General features: G+C 44.7%; 1 protein-coding gene across 3 annotated transcripts in view; it reads left to right on the forward strand.

Annotated features, from left to right (window-relative positions):
* Positions 1 to 2,771: 2,771 nt before the first annotated feature.
* Positions 2,772 to 13,724, forward strand: part of p3h2 (prolyl 3-hydroxylase 2) — a 52,750-nt gene continuing 41,797 nt past the window's right edge. For all 3 annotated transcript variants that reach the window (XR_003840643.1, XM_029499445.1, XM_029499446.1), the window contains exon 1: positions 2,772 to 3,347. Coding sequence is in view for 2 of the 3 variants with exons in the window: in XM_029499445.1 (XP_029355305.1) it covers positions 2,931 to 3,347 (417 nt within the window). In the remaining variant the exon portion in view is untranslated. The remainder of the gene's footprint in view (positions 3,348 to 13,724) is intronic.

Below are 13,724 nucleotides of genomic sequence, written 5' to 3' on the forward strand. Positions count from 1 at the left end.
TGCTTTAAAAAGTTTTTCAGTATACGGTGTTTATTATTTACTGTCGACAAACTTTGACGTTATCAGTATAAATATTTTTTTCTTTTAATTTCTTCACATACGCACTGGATTTATATTTTTCTCTCCCAATGTTTTCCCAAAGTGACAAAGTGGGAACCTGCAGCCTGAACGAGGCCTGCAGGGCCGCAGTAATGAGTTTTCCTGCAGCTGAAGCAGTTTCCTTTTACCCTTTAAATACTGTTTAATGGCATCAACAGCAGCTGCCACGGTGTGTTCAGGAAAGTGAATTCATTACAAAAGGAGGCAGAGTTTTTGCCTAAATGCATATGGTTCACCGCGCAGCCGTCTGGAGTCTTTCCTGTAAATTCATTATGTCCCATTTCCTGCCTGTCTACAGTGTTTTCTGACATAATTAAGGCAAAAATAACCTCGAAATATAAGGATATAAATAAAAAGACAATATATTCTGACCTCTAAAGATTCTGTGTCTGCAGAAAAACAACAAATAGCAGGAAGTTGAGCTGCGTCCTTCCTGGACTGTCAGACGAAAAGTGAAATTAAAAGGACGAAATGGTCAGCATTATCATAAAAAATAAACATGGAGACGTTTACCATCTCTGCTGCTGTTGTTTTTTACATTAACGGTGTTACTAAACAGTTTTATTTGTTTTAGGAAGCATTTTCCTGTTGGACTCTGTTCATCATCTAATCCAATTAATCTAATTCCCGTAAAACATTAGAAACCACAACAACAAACATTCATCCATCATAACTGGAATTCATCAAGTATGCAACAAAAACTGAGTCTGTTTACTCCTTTCTTGTCCGTTAATTGTGTTTTTTCTGCCCACGGAGACAAAAATCTGTTTCCTTTATAACGTTTTTTTGCTTGTTTGTTTTTTCTTCTCGCTCTCACTCTGTGTTTTGTCCATGTCTGAATCTTTGACTGGAGCGTTTTGCTGCTTTATCTCCGTGTGGTCATCTGTTGATTCTCATCCTCCATCTTTGTTAGTGAGTCACGTCTCTACATCGGGCGCTCCTATTGGCTCCGGTGGGTGATGTCACAGCCAATCAGAGCATCTCATTCAGAGGCCGAGCTGCCAAAGTCTCAGGAGAAGTTGGTCTGAGTTTATCTCAGTGACAGAATGAAGACAGAGAGAAATGGACGATAACACATTTAGAGCTTCGGAGCTGATTTTTGACAATTAATGAGCAGAACTGATTTCAGGTCAGCAAAGTTTAGGGCCTTCTACTGCGCTTTACTGGTGGAATCTGCTTTTTGTTTCAGACAGCTTTACAACATATTTATCTTCATTTATAGTCAAAAATATCAAATTCAGACTCAGACCAATCTGGTTTACACACAAGCCAAAACATCTGCGGTGGAGACGTTCCCAGAGGATTTTTAACCTGCATGACCTCATACCTGACCTCACGAACGGGCCGCCGAGCAGGTTGATGTGCTGGATTTTTAGCTGCTTGTATTATTATATCTGAGCCACAGCTGTGCCATAAATCAGGGCCAGACTGCATAACAAAGTAATAGATCTCAGTTGTATAACTTTGGTGTACGGTGCCAGGACAAAAAAAAAAAACCCAACTAGGATGAGTTGAGACCTGGAGGCCGAGGTAAAAAATCTGTGTAATGGTGGCTGAAGGGGAAAGGTGCTTAAAAAAGTCTCGACAGGGATTTTAACGCTGAGCTTTTCTGAGTCAGATTCACGAACCAGCATCCATTTCAAGCAATCGTACATTTTACAGTGAATCAATCTGATTGCAGCAGACGCTCCGACTCAGTTCTTCAACAGATACAGATTGTTAGAGAATCTCTAATCGTCCTGAACGAGTCAACTGAACACAAGTGAACTTAATGTAAAATTACATTTTTAACTAATGCAGTTCATTAGTTGTATTAACTTAAAATTGTGAGTGTCTTGAGTAAATAATACAAAATGTAGTGTTATTAAATCAGATTGTCAGGTTCAAACAGTGACAGTAAAAGAATTCATATGATCAGAATGAAGCTCACAGCTTTTCACTGAAGTTTGAGTTGAACCACAACTAAACTGCTTTTAACTAAAGCTTCCTCAAGAGGGAGACAGTCTCTTATAAATAAACAGCGACAGGCTGAGTCATCAAACATTAAAACTCCTGAACCAAAGAAACTTCCAGAAAACCGACTGGAACGTTTTTCACACATTTATGTCATCAAAGCTGATGTGAAAAAGATGAACTGGTCGATATTACAGTCATGTAATGCTCATAAACTTGGATATTTGGACTCTTCTCTTATTTATTGTTAGAATTAATATTCAGCGGTTTATTTACTCCTGAAATTTGACATTAATGGATCTTTTTATCACAGCTGTTTGCTGAGAGACTGTATTATTATTGTTATTATTATTATTATTATTATTATTATTATTATTATTATTATTATTATTATTATCATTATTAGGATTAGGGTTATCATTGTTGTTGTTGTTTTTTGTTTTAAAAAATAATAAAATAACTTTACACTTTAATGAGCCACAGAGAAAATTAATGGCGTTTTTAAAAAGTGATGAATGATAATAATGGAGTTTAGAAAGCAATTTTTAATTTACTTAAATGTTTCTTTTTCAGGCATTTTTGTGGTCGCTTAAAGGCGGATTGTGGATTTAAAGCACTTTGAGATAAAAACTTCAGAGGCTTTGAGGGACTTTGGTTATTCTGGTGGAATCGACAGGGCTTGTTTGTTCCGGAGGGAGGAGTCACCGGAGACTCGGAGGGGTCTTAACAAAATGAGTGTCCCCGACCGGAGCTTCATTATTTCCGCCTCGGTCCGGTCCCGTCCTGAGCGGCCCCTTCAGATGGACTTTCCCCGGACTCTGTGACTGCCAGAGTCCGCCTGCCCCGCCGCTCCTCCCGGTCCGAACCGACGCGTCAGGATGGACGGACACCGACCTCCGGCCGCCGTCCTGTCAGTAGTCCTGCTCGCCGTCCTCCTGCCTCCCTCGGCGGCTTCCCTGGAGCCCTTCGACCGGCTCTACGAGGACGCGGTGCGGGCGTTTTACGGCGGAGACTTCGGCGGCGTGGTGCGCCTCATGGAGGGGGCGCTCGGCAGCTACGCGGAGGTCCGGCGCACCAAGGTCCGGTGCCGGCTCCGGTGCCAGGACCGGCATCCGTTCCCCCGGACCTTCTCGGACCTGCGCTTCTTCGACGTGGTGCTGCGGAGGGCGGCGTGCATGGACGGATGCATCGGGGACAAGCTGGGCACCCAGTCCGTGCACAGGGTGAGCCAGGACGTGGTCCAGGACTTCAACAGGAGGATCCCCTACAACTACCTGCAGCTGGCCTACCAGAAGGTAGGAGGTACCTGCAGACTCACTGCTGATGAGGGGCCCTGTCTGTTTCTTTGTGACACACTGCTGAGAAAGTTTGATGAGGACAGACTTCTGTGATCCCAGCTGCATCAGCAAAGAGCTGTTTACTGAGATCACAGCAGGTTCTCTCCACAGATTCCTCTGCACTTGTTTCGGCCCTTTGTTCTGCAGCAGTTCTGTGTTTTACGGCTCCTCTGTGCCCCCCTCCCCCCTTTTTAAATTGGCAGTTTCAGCTTTTTCCTCCAGATTTCTGCATCACTGCTGAGGCACAGTCGGTAAAACGCAGGCCGGAAACCGCAGGCAGGTTACAGATCTGGTTTTTGCTCGCAGCCTCACAGTCTCTCGACATGTTCAGTCGCTCTTTTGGCCCGGGCAGCCTTGAAGAACGAGCGTGGGAACCATCCAAGAGATAAAAAGGGAAAGCTGGGAACAAAGTTTAATGAGACTCTGTGCTGTGAAGGTCCCAAAGGAGCCAGAAACTTTTCTGCACGCTGAGAATATTTCCCATCAGTTTTCAGTTTTTATCCGGCAGGTCCGATCCTGGGTCTGCTCAGCAGGGCTCTGTTTGCTCTTTGGTCCCCCATTCAGCGTCCAAGCCTCAGGCTGATTCTGCGTCTGTCCCCCAACAGCACCGTCAGGGTCAAACTCAGGACGCGCTCATGTTTTTAATTCAGGGAAGAGACATTTTTAAACCCAGGTGGGGCCGTCGGCTGCTAAGCTGGCACCGCCTGAGATCCGGCCGAATTCCACGACCGCCGCCGCTGACTGGAGACCAGCTCCAAAATGCCCGGGTGATGACACACAGCTTCCACCGCTCAGAAGTGGTGGGGAGCCAATCGGCCCCCGTTACTGTCTGTGGGCGAGTGGTGTTTTTGGTTGTTTTTTTTTTTTTTTTTTGGGGGGGGGGACTCAGCAGAGGGAGACCAAAGAGCTGATGTTATCCGCTCATAAAAGCGCACGCTCCTGTCTAGACATGAGCGTAGACCCGTCCTCACACAAACAGCCTCGCCCAGCTGTAAAAATATTACTCATCTTTGATGCAAATGATTGTGATTCCTCTAACATCTGTTTGGAGGAAGGAAAAAAGGAAAAGTGGCACCTTGTGTGTTTAACAAACCTGCACGAAGCCCCCCCCCCCCCCCACCACCACCACCCTGAGTGTTTGTTGTGTTGTGTGTTGTGTTGTATGACCACAGGTAAGGAGCAATCCCACTGGCCAGTCGGTGTGTGTGCACATGCCGCACTTGTGTGTGTTTGTGAAAATAAATAACATTCCTGCAGTATTTAACATTCCAGTGCCCCCCCCCCCCCCCATCAGAAGAGACTCCACAGTCACCAACTGTTCCCCCCCCCCATCAGCCTGGCAAATATTTTATTTTCCTCTTGTGGTCTGTTTGCTTTTCTAAAAAAAGATGGCCACCTCCCACCCCCCCGTCTTTTTTTAAGTATTAAAGGGAGGCTGTTGTAGTGACCCTGGCCAGTCTTTTGCCCTGGGGGGGGGGGTCAAAGGCCCCGATCTGCCATCAGGGGGAGAGAAGAGACAGTGTCTTCGTTAATCAGAGCTCACACGGTGCCGTTATTCCAGGAGGTGATTGTGAAAGTGGAGTTCATCGCTGAGTTGTTTTTTTTTTTTTTTTTTTATCATAAGAAGTCAAGGAGATGATTTTAACTTTAATGTCTGCTGAATCTGGATTATGTTATAAAAAAACATAAAGATTAACTTTAGCCTCTTTATACGGGTGTCAGACTGTTTGGGTGGAATAAGATGATCTTATCAACCTTAAAGCTGCTCCGTGTTCACTTTAACGAGTGCTGACAGATTTATAAACGACTTTTATATGAAACAGTCTTATCTGCTGTAATCTCCAGGTGAGAGCCCCGTGTCATCCATCCAACCTCACCTGTGCTGTCAAGATAAAATTCTTTCTTTGGGTGTGAGAAATATTCTGCCAGAGTAATTATCCATCATTAATCCAATCAGGAGAAGCATCCAGAGAGAGAGAGAGAGCTGGATACACCCCGCGAGTTCTTCCCAGCACAGGTATCGTGATCGAGGTCATCTCAGGTTTGGGAGAGTGGGCGACGGAAATGACCAGCAATTAAGGAAGTTGGCGCTGCTCTGCTCACAGTTTGACCCCAATTCTGAGGCCGGACCAGACATTTGGACTTGTTCATTGAACAAAGATTCGCAGGCTGCCTGTGGGGAATCTGGCAGTAACTGTAATCTCTTCTGATAGCGCCGACACGACAGAGAGAGGAGCCGCTTTCTCACCAGTTGATTTGTGGAGTCGGGAGGCGTGGCCCGATAACAATCCCATCACCACTTTGTTTGGAGAATTCCCCCGGCGCGATAGTGAAAGGTGATAGCAGGTCAGGTCGCTCTGTGAGGCCTGCCGTTGTGGTGAATATTTCTCAGACTCGTTCAGGATTCCCTCTCCTCTGTGAATTGGAGGGTTTGATTACAGCACAGCAGGCAGCCCCGCTCGCCGCTCCCTGATTGGTTGAAATCTGTTGCCTTGGCTGCAGTTCTGAGGTGCGATGAGCGGCCGCAGTCGTGATGCTGTGATTATTATTATTATTTTTTTTTAAATATGTATCCTCATCCTCAGCTCATTGACAGAAGTTGGAGAGGAAGAGCCAAAAGTGACAGCCGAGGCTGCAGCAGCGCGGGGTGGTCATTTCTGATTCCAGGCTTTTGTTTTGTTTTCTTGCTCCCTCATCAGCTTCAGCCTCAGGAATGTTGGACGAAGTGAGAGCTGGAGTGGAAAACGTACGACAGAGCTTGTAGCAGCACAGATGATGTTATTGCCATCTGCGGGGGGGGGGGGGGGGGGGTCGAAGGGTCCAGACACGGAGGAGAGCTCCGTCTGCCATTTGTTCAGAGGCAGGTTGTTTCGCTGCCAGCTCAGATTTATGTGCTTGATGTATCTGCAAGGTCATTTTGTGGCTATTCTGCTTTCGGAGTCTGGAAGTGGTGCAGGAGAAGATGACAGAAAAAATCCTGATCCCCAGAGTGATTACACAACTGTGACTCACTAAACAGGCCCGGGGGGGTGAAGGAGCTCAACATTAGGTAAAGCTCTATATCAGGTTTTAGCATCTGCAAGCAAAGTCAATCTTGGAAGTAGAAATAAACTTTAAAGGAACAGTTTTCATGTTATTGTTGCCAAACCACCAGCAAAGACTCCAGGAAGTCATTGTTTCCTCCAAAGAAACAGTCCTGCGAATAATCAACTGAAAAAAAAAACAACAAACCACAAAGCATTGTTTTTTTACGTTCAGGATTTTGTAAAGAGACGTGTCAAACTCAGTTTCAAACTCAAAGACAGTTGTTTGATTCTCCGGTGAAAGATCAGGAGATGGGGGAAAGTAAGAAAAATTAAGTTACACGGATCATCAGGAGGCAGAAATGAAAGAAGGGAGATTTTGAGAGTTGTTTTTTTTTTTCATTAAACTGCAACTAAAAGTGCTGTTTTTCAAATGAACTGAATAAAGCATGAGGAGGACGAAGACGGGTCGAAGTGATCCAGCTGATCCTGCAAATCAGACCCCCCCCCCCCCCGACTCCTGAATGAGTGGATGTGACACCTGAAACATACAAATCCAACTCATAACAACCAACTTCTCCTCTGACTCTCACCAAGAAGTCTGAAGTTTGAAAAGAGATTCATCCTCCATCAATAATTAATGTGACTCAGTTTGAGTCTTTGCCTTTCTGGATCTAATGATTGATGATTATTTGCCCCTTCTTTGTTTCCACACACCTGAAGTGCCGTTCAGCTGTTGTCCTGTCTCGGCCTCCTCCTCCTTCTCCTCCTCCCCCCCCCCCCCGGTCAGCCAGCACTGCTGTGCTTCATCCAGACGGCCAGACATTGTGGCACTTGGCTGTGCCAAAGGTCTTCTGCGTGACTGGACTTGAGCGGATAACCCACCACAGGAATGTGGAGGCATGCTGTGGCGAAACACACCAATATTGTTCTCGCCCTGATTAACAATTAATCAGCAGGAAGAAGAAGAGGAGGAGGAGTCCAGTGTTGCGTCAGTGTGGCGGTTTGAGAGCTGGGATGACGCTTTGGCAGCCATTTTGGCTCAAAGGTGACGTTGTCGGATTGCTGCAGTCTGTGAACGTGTTGTTGGACGAATAATCACAATGTTTATCTGGAAGAGCAGCATATAGCTCCTGTCAGGCCGACGGAGGGTTCGGACTCCCGTCTGGGATCCAAGCCAGCGTTCACATCCACATCCACGTGTGTGTGTCTGTGGATTGTTGTTTGTTTGGGATGTGTTATGTTTCTTACCTACTTCAGCCGGATCGATCGGGCCAAAGGCTCCAGGGTGTCTGCGTGGAGAAATCAGGGATGAGCTGGAAAGAGGAAGAGCGAGTCAGGCATCTGTTCAGCTTCACTGCTGACCCGAACTATGTGACGGCTGCTGCGGGGGTGCTGCTTTTTACAAGCGTAGAAATGTGCCTTTCCTGTGTCCTGACAGCTTCTTCCAAGGAAAACTCGTTGGATGTGCAACTTTGTCCAGAACGTCTATTGACAAACAGTTTCCTGTAAACTCTGCTCTGGTCGTGTCAGAGAGAAAAGGCCTTCTTTGTATTTATGGGTGATGTTGGTGAGCTTTGTGGCTGATAGTGTTTTATACACAGCTGTTAAAGTAAAAGATAATACTGAGGGGTGCTGTGTGAGAAGTAGCCCGGCCTGCTCGGGCTGAACACCTCCGGCATTTGGCTCTGACGGGACTGTTGGCCCGGGTCGAAGCCAACCTTTTAGTCCAAACGAGAAGGCGAAATGTTCCTCCGGTTTTGGAGGCGTCCCGTGTCCACCTCGCAGCTTGTTCTGCACAACCGAGAGCTGTAAATTGTGCAAACGTCTCAAGTTGCTTCTGTCCTCAGCAGATCATTTCTAAGAAGTGGAGAGCTGTGGGCTTCGGGGTGGAAACCACAACGATGAGGGCACAGGATGTCAGGAAAACACTGGAAAAGTTTGTTAGTTAGTTTGTTTGTTTTGTTTTTTTTTTCCTCCACTTTGTCTCCATTAGTTCCAACATGAATCCAGATGATATTCTTGAATAAGGATTATGTATTGACAGTCGTCAGTGGCAGAGAAGTTCTGCGGTGGTTTTTGGTCCCATCAGCAGGGAGCCTCACGTGATGTGAGCAGAGACACAGTGGGTCTTTTCTTTTTTCGTTCCAATGGGTTGGTGAACCACGTTTTAACCGCTGCCGTGACGTGACTGTATGTTTTTCCACTCCAAACTCACAGCGGCGGGTAAAGAGACATTGTTCTGGTATTGTGGTTGTGCTCTGGATAACGGCTAAACTGCGACAGTCTCCACCTCCTCCACCAAACTCGAATCGATCGCTCCTTCTTCTCCTCCTGTTTTTTATTTTATGCTCAAAAAGGATTCAATTCAGTTCTTTTGCATGCAAATGGGAATCATGGCGGATTCTCAGTTTCTGTGCGACGCAATTAGCTGATTATTTAGGAAAATGCTGCACAGATGAGGAGATGAAACCATTTGGTTGCTGATCTAGAATGCTAACAATGTTAAACTTGGGAAACTGAGTGTTGTTTTAACTTACGTCGACTGTTTCCTGTAGTTTAGTTCAACACCAAAGTCAAATCCTCAAGTCAAGTCCTCCTCAAGTGCTCATCAGCATGGCCGTTTGTTTGTTTCCTTTTTGACCCACAATTCCTGTGAAATTCAATAAGAAGTTGTTGATCCAGCTTCGGTCTGCTGTCGTCAGCCTGCAGGCCGACGGTGACTCTGTGGCCAAACTGTGTGTGTGTTTGTTGCTGGTGTTGAGAAGACATAGATGGAGCGTGTTAATCCAAAGTCAGCGGAGTCGTGCCTTAGCTTCTCTTCAGCCTCTGTTATAAACTCTCCTGCACAGATGTCTCTATTCAACATTACAGTTCTACGCTGCCCTACGCTGAACATCAGTGAGGTTGGACAGCTGGCATGAAGCAGAATGGCGATTTCCAATCGGCACCTCCGCCTTCTTTTCCAGCTTCTGACTGACAAAGAATAAAAAGTCAGCAGTGCATAACGGCAGGACTTCCAGTTATTATCCCGGGTGTGACCTGCTTATCGTCATCGTCGGATCTCGGCATCTCCTCTCCCAGGGAGCTTTTCTCCTCCCCTTCAGGGAGCAGCTACCATGAGAGTCATTTCTCTGGTAGCACTTTGATCTCTGGCCCATTAGCGGTCCTTCTCCGCGGCTCAGTCAGGTGATGAGGCGGTGAGCTCAGCCGTCAGCACGCTGCAGTTTTTTTTTTAATTATTATTATTATTATTATTTTTTTTTTTTAGCAGAGCTGATTTACATCCTCAACCTGTCTCCTGATTGTTTCCACAATTATCCAGGCTGCTTTGGGGGAGGAACAAAACATTCTTTTCTAAAATAAATCACCTGAAAAGGAGTTGAACGTCATTTTGGCTTCCGACATTTGCCTGGGTCGTATCTCATGTTTTCCAGAGAGCAGCGATTTAACAGCACCAAACTGAAAAGTGTTGATCTTCGCTCATAACCGTCCTGAGCCAAAGATCCTTAAAGAACCTCTTTCAGTAAATCCGGGACAGCAGGAACGTCTCATCTGCGAAAAGTTAAAGCGAGGTCAGTTTTGCATCACGGCCTGCTGGCTCGTGTCCTGTTTCGAAGATTAGCGACGTTGATTAATACGCAGGGTGAAAAGAGACAGGAGGAGTTACTGAGGACGGAAAATATTTGAAAGCAGCACTCAGTTTTTTGGGTTTAAGACAAGTTATTCTAACAGAATTAGTGCCAACCTGCCAATCAAATTATTTGAGCAGTGACGGAGACTTCGGGCATTTTAGCGGCAGCAAAAACGCACAATGAAAACATTACTGATATTATCACTTCTTTTTTTAAACACTGCGGTTTAGAGACACGTTCAGAGGCGTCTGTGTTTCTGGGCACCCGATTATTTAACTTTACTCTCATTTTAGCTTTATTTTGCTCCACTGAACCTGCTAAATACTCAGCTGCTTTCAGAGGCAGGCCCCTCACTGTTTTTATTTTTATTTTTATTTTTTTTAAAAAGCTCTTCAGCTTCCATCAAAGTTCAGAAAGCAGCGTGCTAACAAAATGTCATGATTCACTGAAACCAATGTGAAGGTAAACTGAGTACAACAGATTTCACTTGCGCTCTGTCTTCGGCTCAGCGTTGTAAAATTTATACCGAGCACATTTCCCAGAATTCCCTGAGTGTTTTTAAGTGTTTGTGATGGTGCGGTGCCAAATGAAAGCTGCGATGACTGCAGGAGGAAAACAAACTCGTGGCACAAGGAAGCAAAACTGCAGGAATATCTGAAATGATTTGTCCTGCAATTTTATCACATTTTTTTTTGTTTTCTCAGCAGATGGAGCAGGTCGTAACCTCATCAGAAGGTCGGGAGTCCGATTCCCTGGTGGCCTCTGATGGGTGCGAGGTCCGAGTGAGCACATTTACACCACAAAACAGGTGTTAGGTTGCATTTCAAAGATTGAACATTATATGATGAGGAACTTTTCAAGAATCCAAATTAAATTTTGCAATGTTTTGTTTGACATCTGGTATTTAAACTAGCTGAAGATAAAACATGAAATACTTTCCCATTAAGGCCGATCTCTGACGTGAAGTCCTGGTCAGATACCTGAACACTCAGCTAATGCTACACGGGTTTAGTTTTCTTTTCCACGGTCTGGCTTGTGTTTACGCTCAGCTCTGTTTGCCAGCTCAGTAATGAGTCATTAAAGTGCAGATCTGGAAGTTTCAGTTATGTGAAGCATTTAGAGGAGTGTGATGTCTCCCAGTGGGAGAGCCCTTCGCAGAAAATATAAACTTTTTGGCTCCGGTTGTAACTGTGGAAGAAAACGATCTCAGACCTGCCACTTCAAGACGACGTATTACTCTCTGGCCACATGCGTCCAATAAAAGGGAAAACATCAGTCTTCTTGAATGTCTACATGCAGAAGTAATCATTTAAGTCGTGGCGACAGAGGAATATATGAAAATAAATGCTTCCTCCTGCTGTTTTCATAAACACGAGGGCACAGCCAAGGCCAGAGACGCGCTCAGCTCTGGAGAAAAGGATTTCAGGGTATCCAGTGTCAGCCTCAACATGTCTGCTTGGTATGTTTACGGTCATTTGTTGTTTTTGCCTTCAGGTTGTTTTGTTGTACCGTCTCTGGTTCCCGTTTGCTCAAGCCCTCATTTTTGCTGTCGTAGTTGTGATGAATATTAGTGTTCGCGAAGAGGCCTTCAGAAAGAGAGGGATGGGAACTGCACAGATCTAAATGGTACAAAATATGAACCATGAGCAAAATAATTCAGTATTTTATATAATCCTTTGTGTTTAATGTTCTTTAGAACCTGAATTTTAGGTAAACGTTAGTATTGAATGTAAAGTCTGAAACCTTTCGGGGGCCAATCGGCTGCACATCAGCTCTCTCGGGTATTTTGTCTCATGAGGATGAGAGAAATGAAGGCAGGGAAGATTACAAATATTTAGCAGCTCTCCAGGAGAAGATCTACTTTGACTTTAATCGATATAAACCAATTCCACACCCAGTGTATGGCTGGGCGGCCAAATCGAAAACTTTGCAGCTGATTTTCGAACAAATTATTTACATATTTTTCTGTTTTCTCTGTCAGGCGACTTTGAAGGCCCATTAAAAGCACATGTTCACTTTTAAGCCGTTTTGCAGCTGTTGCTAAAATCCTAATATTTTATAACAATGACGTTGTCTGATAAAATCAATAAACTCGTCAGTTAAAGACAAATATTGTGTTATTACTTTACGGAAATATTCTCGTTTATGAAGATCACTCAGAGACAATTAGAAGCAACAATACGTCTTTCTGTTTGTGTTTTTTTTTTTTTTTTTTTTTTATGGCAGCCATCACATGGCATTTTAAAGTCGTAGTTTTTATCTCAAAGAGTGATGAGGGGTTTGATTTACTTCAGATGCAGAATCACTGCTCAGACCGGTGTTATCATGCAAAGCTGCAAACTCAAACCTCCTGTAATCATTTCAACTTAAAAGCCTCTCAGTAATGTCTAATTGTGATGACAAAGTACACGGATCAGACAGAACTGGAATTCAATAGTTTTAAGAGGTTCAGGTAAAGTTGCACTTAAGTACGAACCCTCCGAATAGAAACCTGAAGCGTCGTTCTCTCAGCGCGCTGACCGACAGTGGAAATGTGATCGCTCAGTCAGCCACAGACGCTCTTCTGGAGCGTTTTCTTTCTGACATCATGGCTCAGGTTTTTAGGAATTTAATAGGCACAGGATTATCATCTGGTTTTGTTGCCGAGTTTGGAAATATGAGCTGTAAAATCAGCTCGACAGGCCTTCTTCTCTTAACAGGGCACAATAGCTGGCCCATCTCAAAAGCATTTCCAGAATGCGAGTCCCCTGGAAGGTCGTCAAATTTCCACATGCACGCGGATTGCCATGTCATACTTCCTCAGTCGTTAATGTTCACTTGGGTTTCAGAAGTCAACCTTTGGTAATGTCTATTTAGCTAATGTTGATTTGTTATTGTTATGTGAGGTAATGTTTATACGAGGATGTAGGAGTGGTAACGCTGCGTTTATGGTTGCTAAGCTCCAAGTTTATTACATTAACACAAGTCAACACAAAACTTAATCTAGTCATCCTAACAGTATTAATAATTGTGTATTACCGCGACAATGATTATATTTACTGTGTCTCCGTTGTGTAAGAGTTGCCTGAGTCGTCCTCTGTGTGTTCTTCATCCCGATGATTCCTGATAGTTTTCAGATTTGACTGGAAGGCGTGAATACGGAAGCAGCTCCTTCCTGTCTGCGCTGGTACCGAGCTGAAAGTTCGGACGGCGCCTTCCCGAGGGCTGCCCGTTTTTCTGAGGAAAGTGATGACGTATTGGGAATCCGCAGGAGTCAGACGTTTCCTTTTCATGTTGCTTTACAGGCAAAACCCTGAGCTGTTGTAAAATAAACCTCAACACGTTTGCTTTTAATGGCCTAAAAAAAGACGTCCAGCGGTTTAAGTTAATTATAGATGTTGGAGCTTCAGAATATCTCACATGTTTATGGCGCATTTTTGTGAGTGCTTTATTACATCTGAAATAAGTCACACATTGTTCAACACAATTGAATGAATGACTCATTTTAACTGATTCACACAAAGTTGACCGCATCTCATTGTAGATGCTGGATGTTCGCTGAGCATCATTTTCTGTTTCTTCCTCCCCAGCCGAGGCTCCTAATTAATGACGGCCAGCACGAGAATCTCACCTTGTGGCTTGGTTTCCAGAACAACAGGGATACAAACAGAGCCAATGAGAGGGCTGCGCGCTGCGGT

Source organism: Echeneis naucrates, chromosome 4 (genome assembly GCF_900963305.1).
Source record: "Echeneis naucrates chromosome 4, fEcheNa1.1, whole genome shotgun sequence".
NCBI classification, from domain to species: domain Eukaryota; kingdom Metazoa; phylum Chordata; class Actinopteri; order Carangiformes; family Echeneidae; genus Echeneis; species Echeneis naucrates.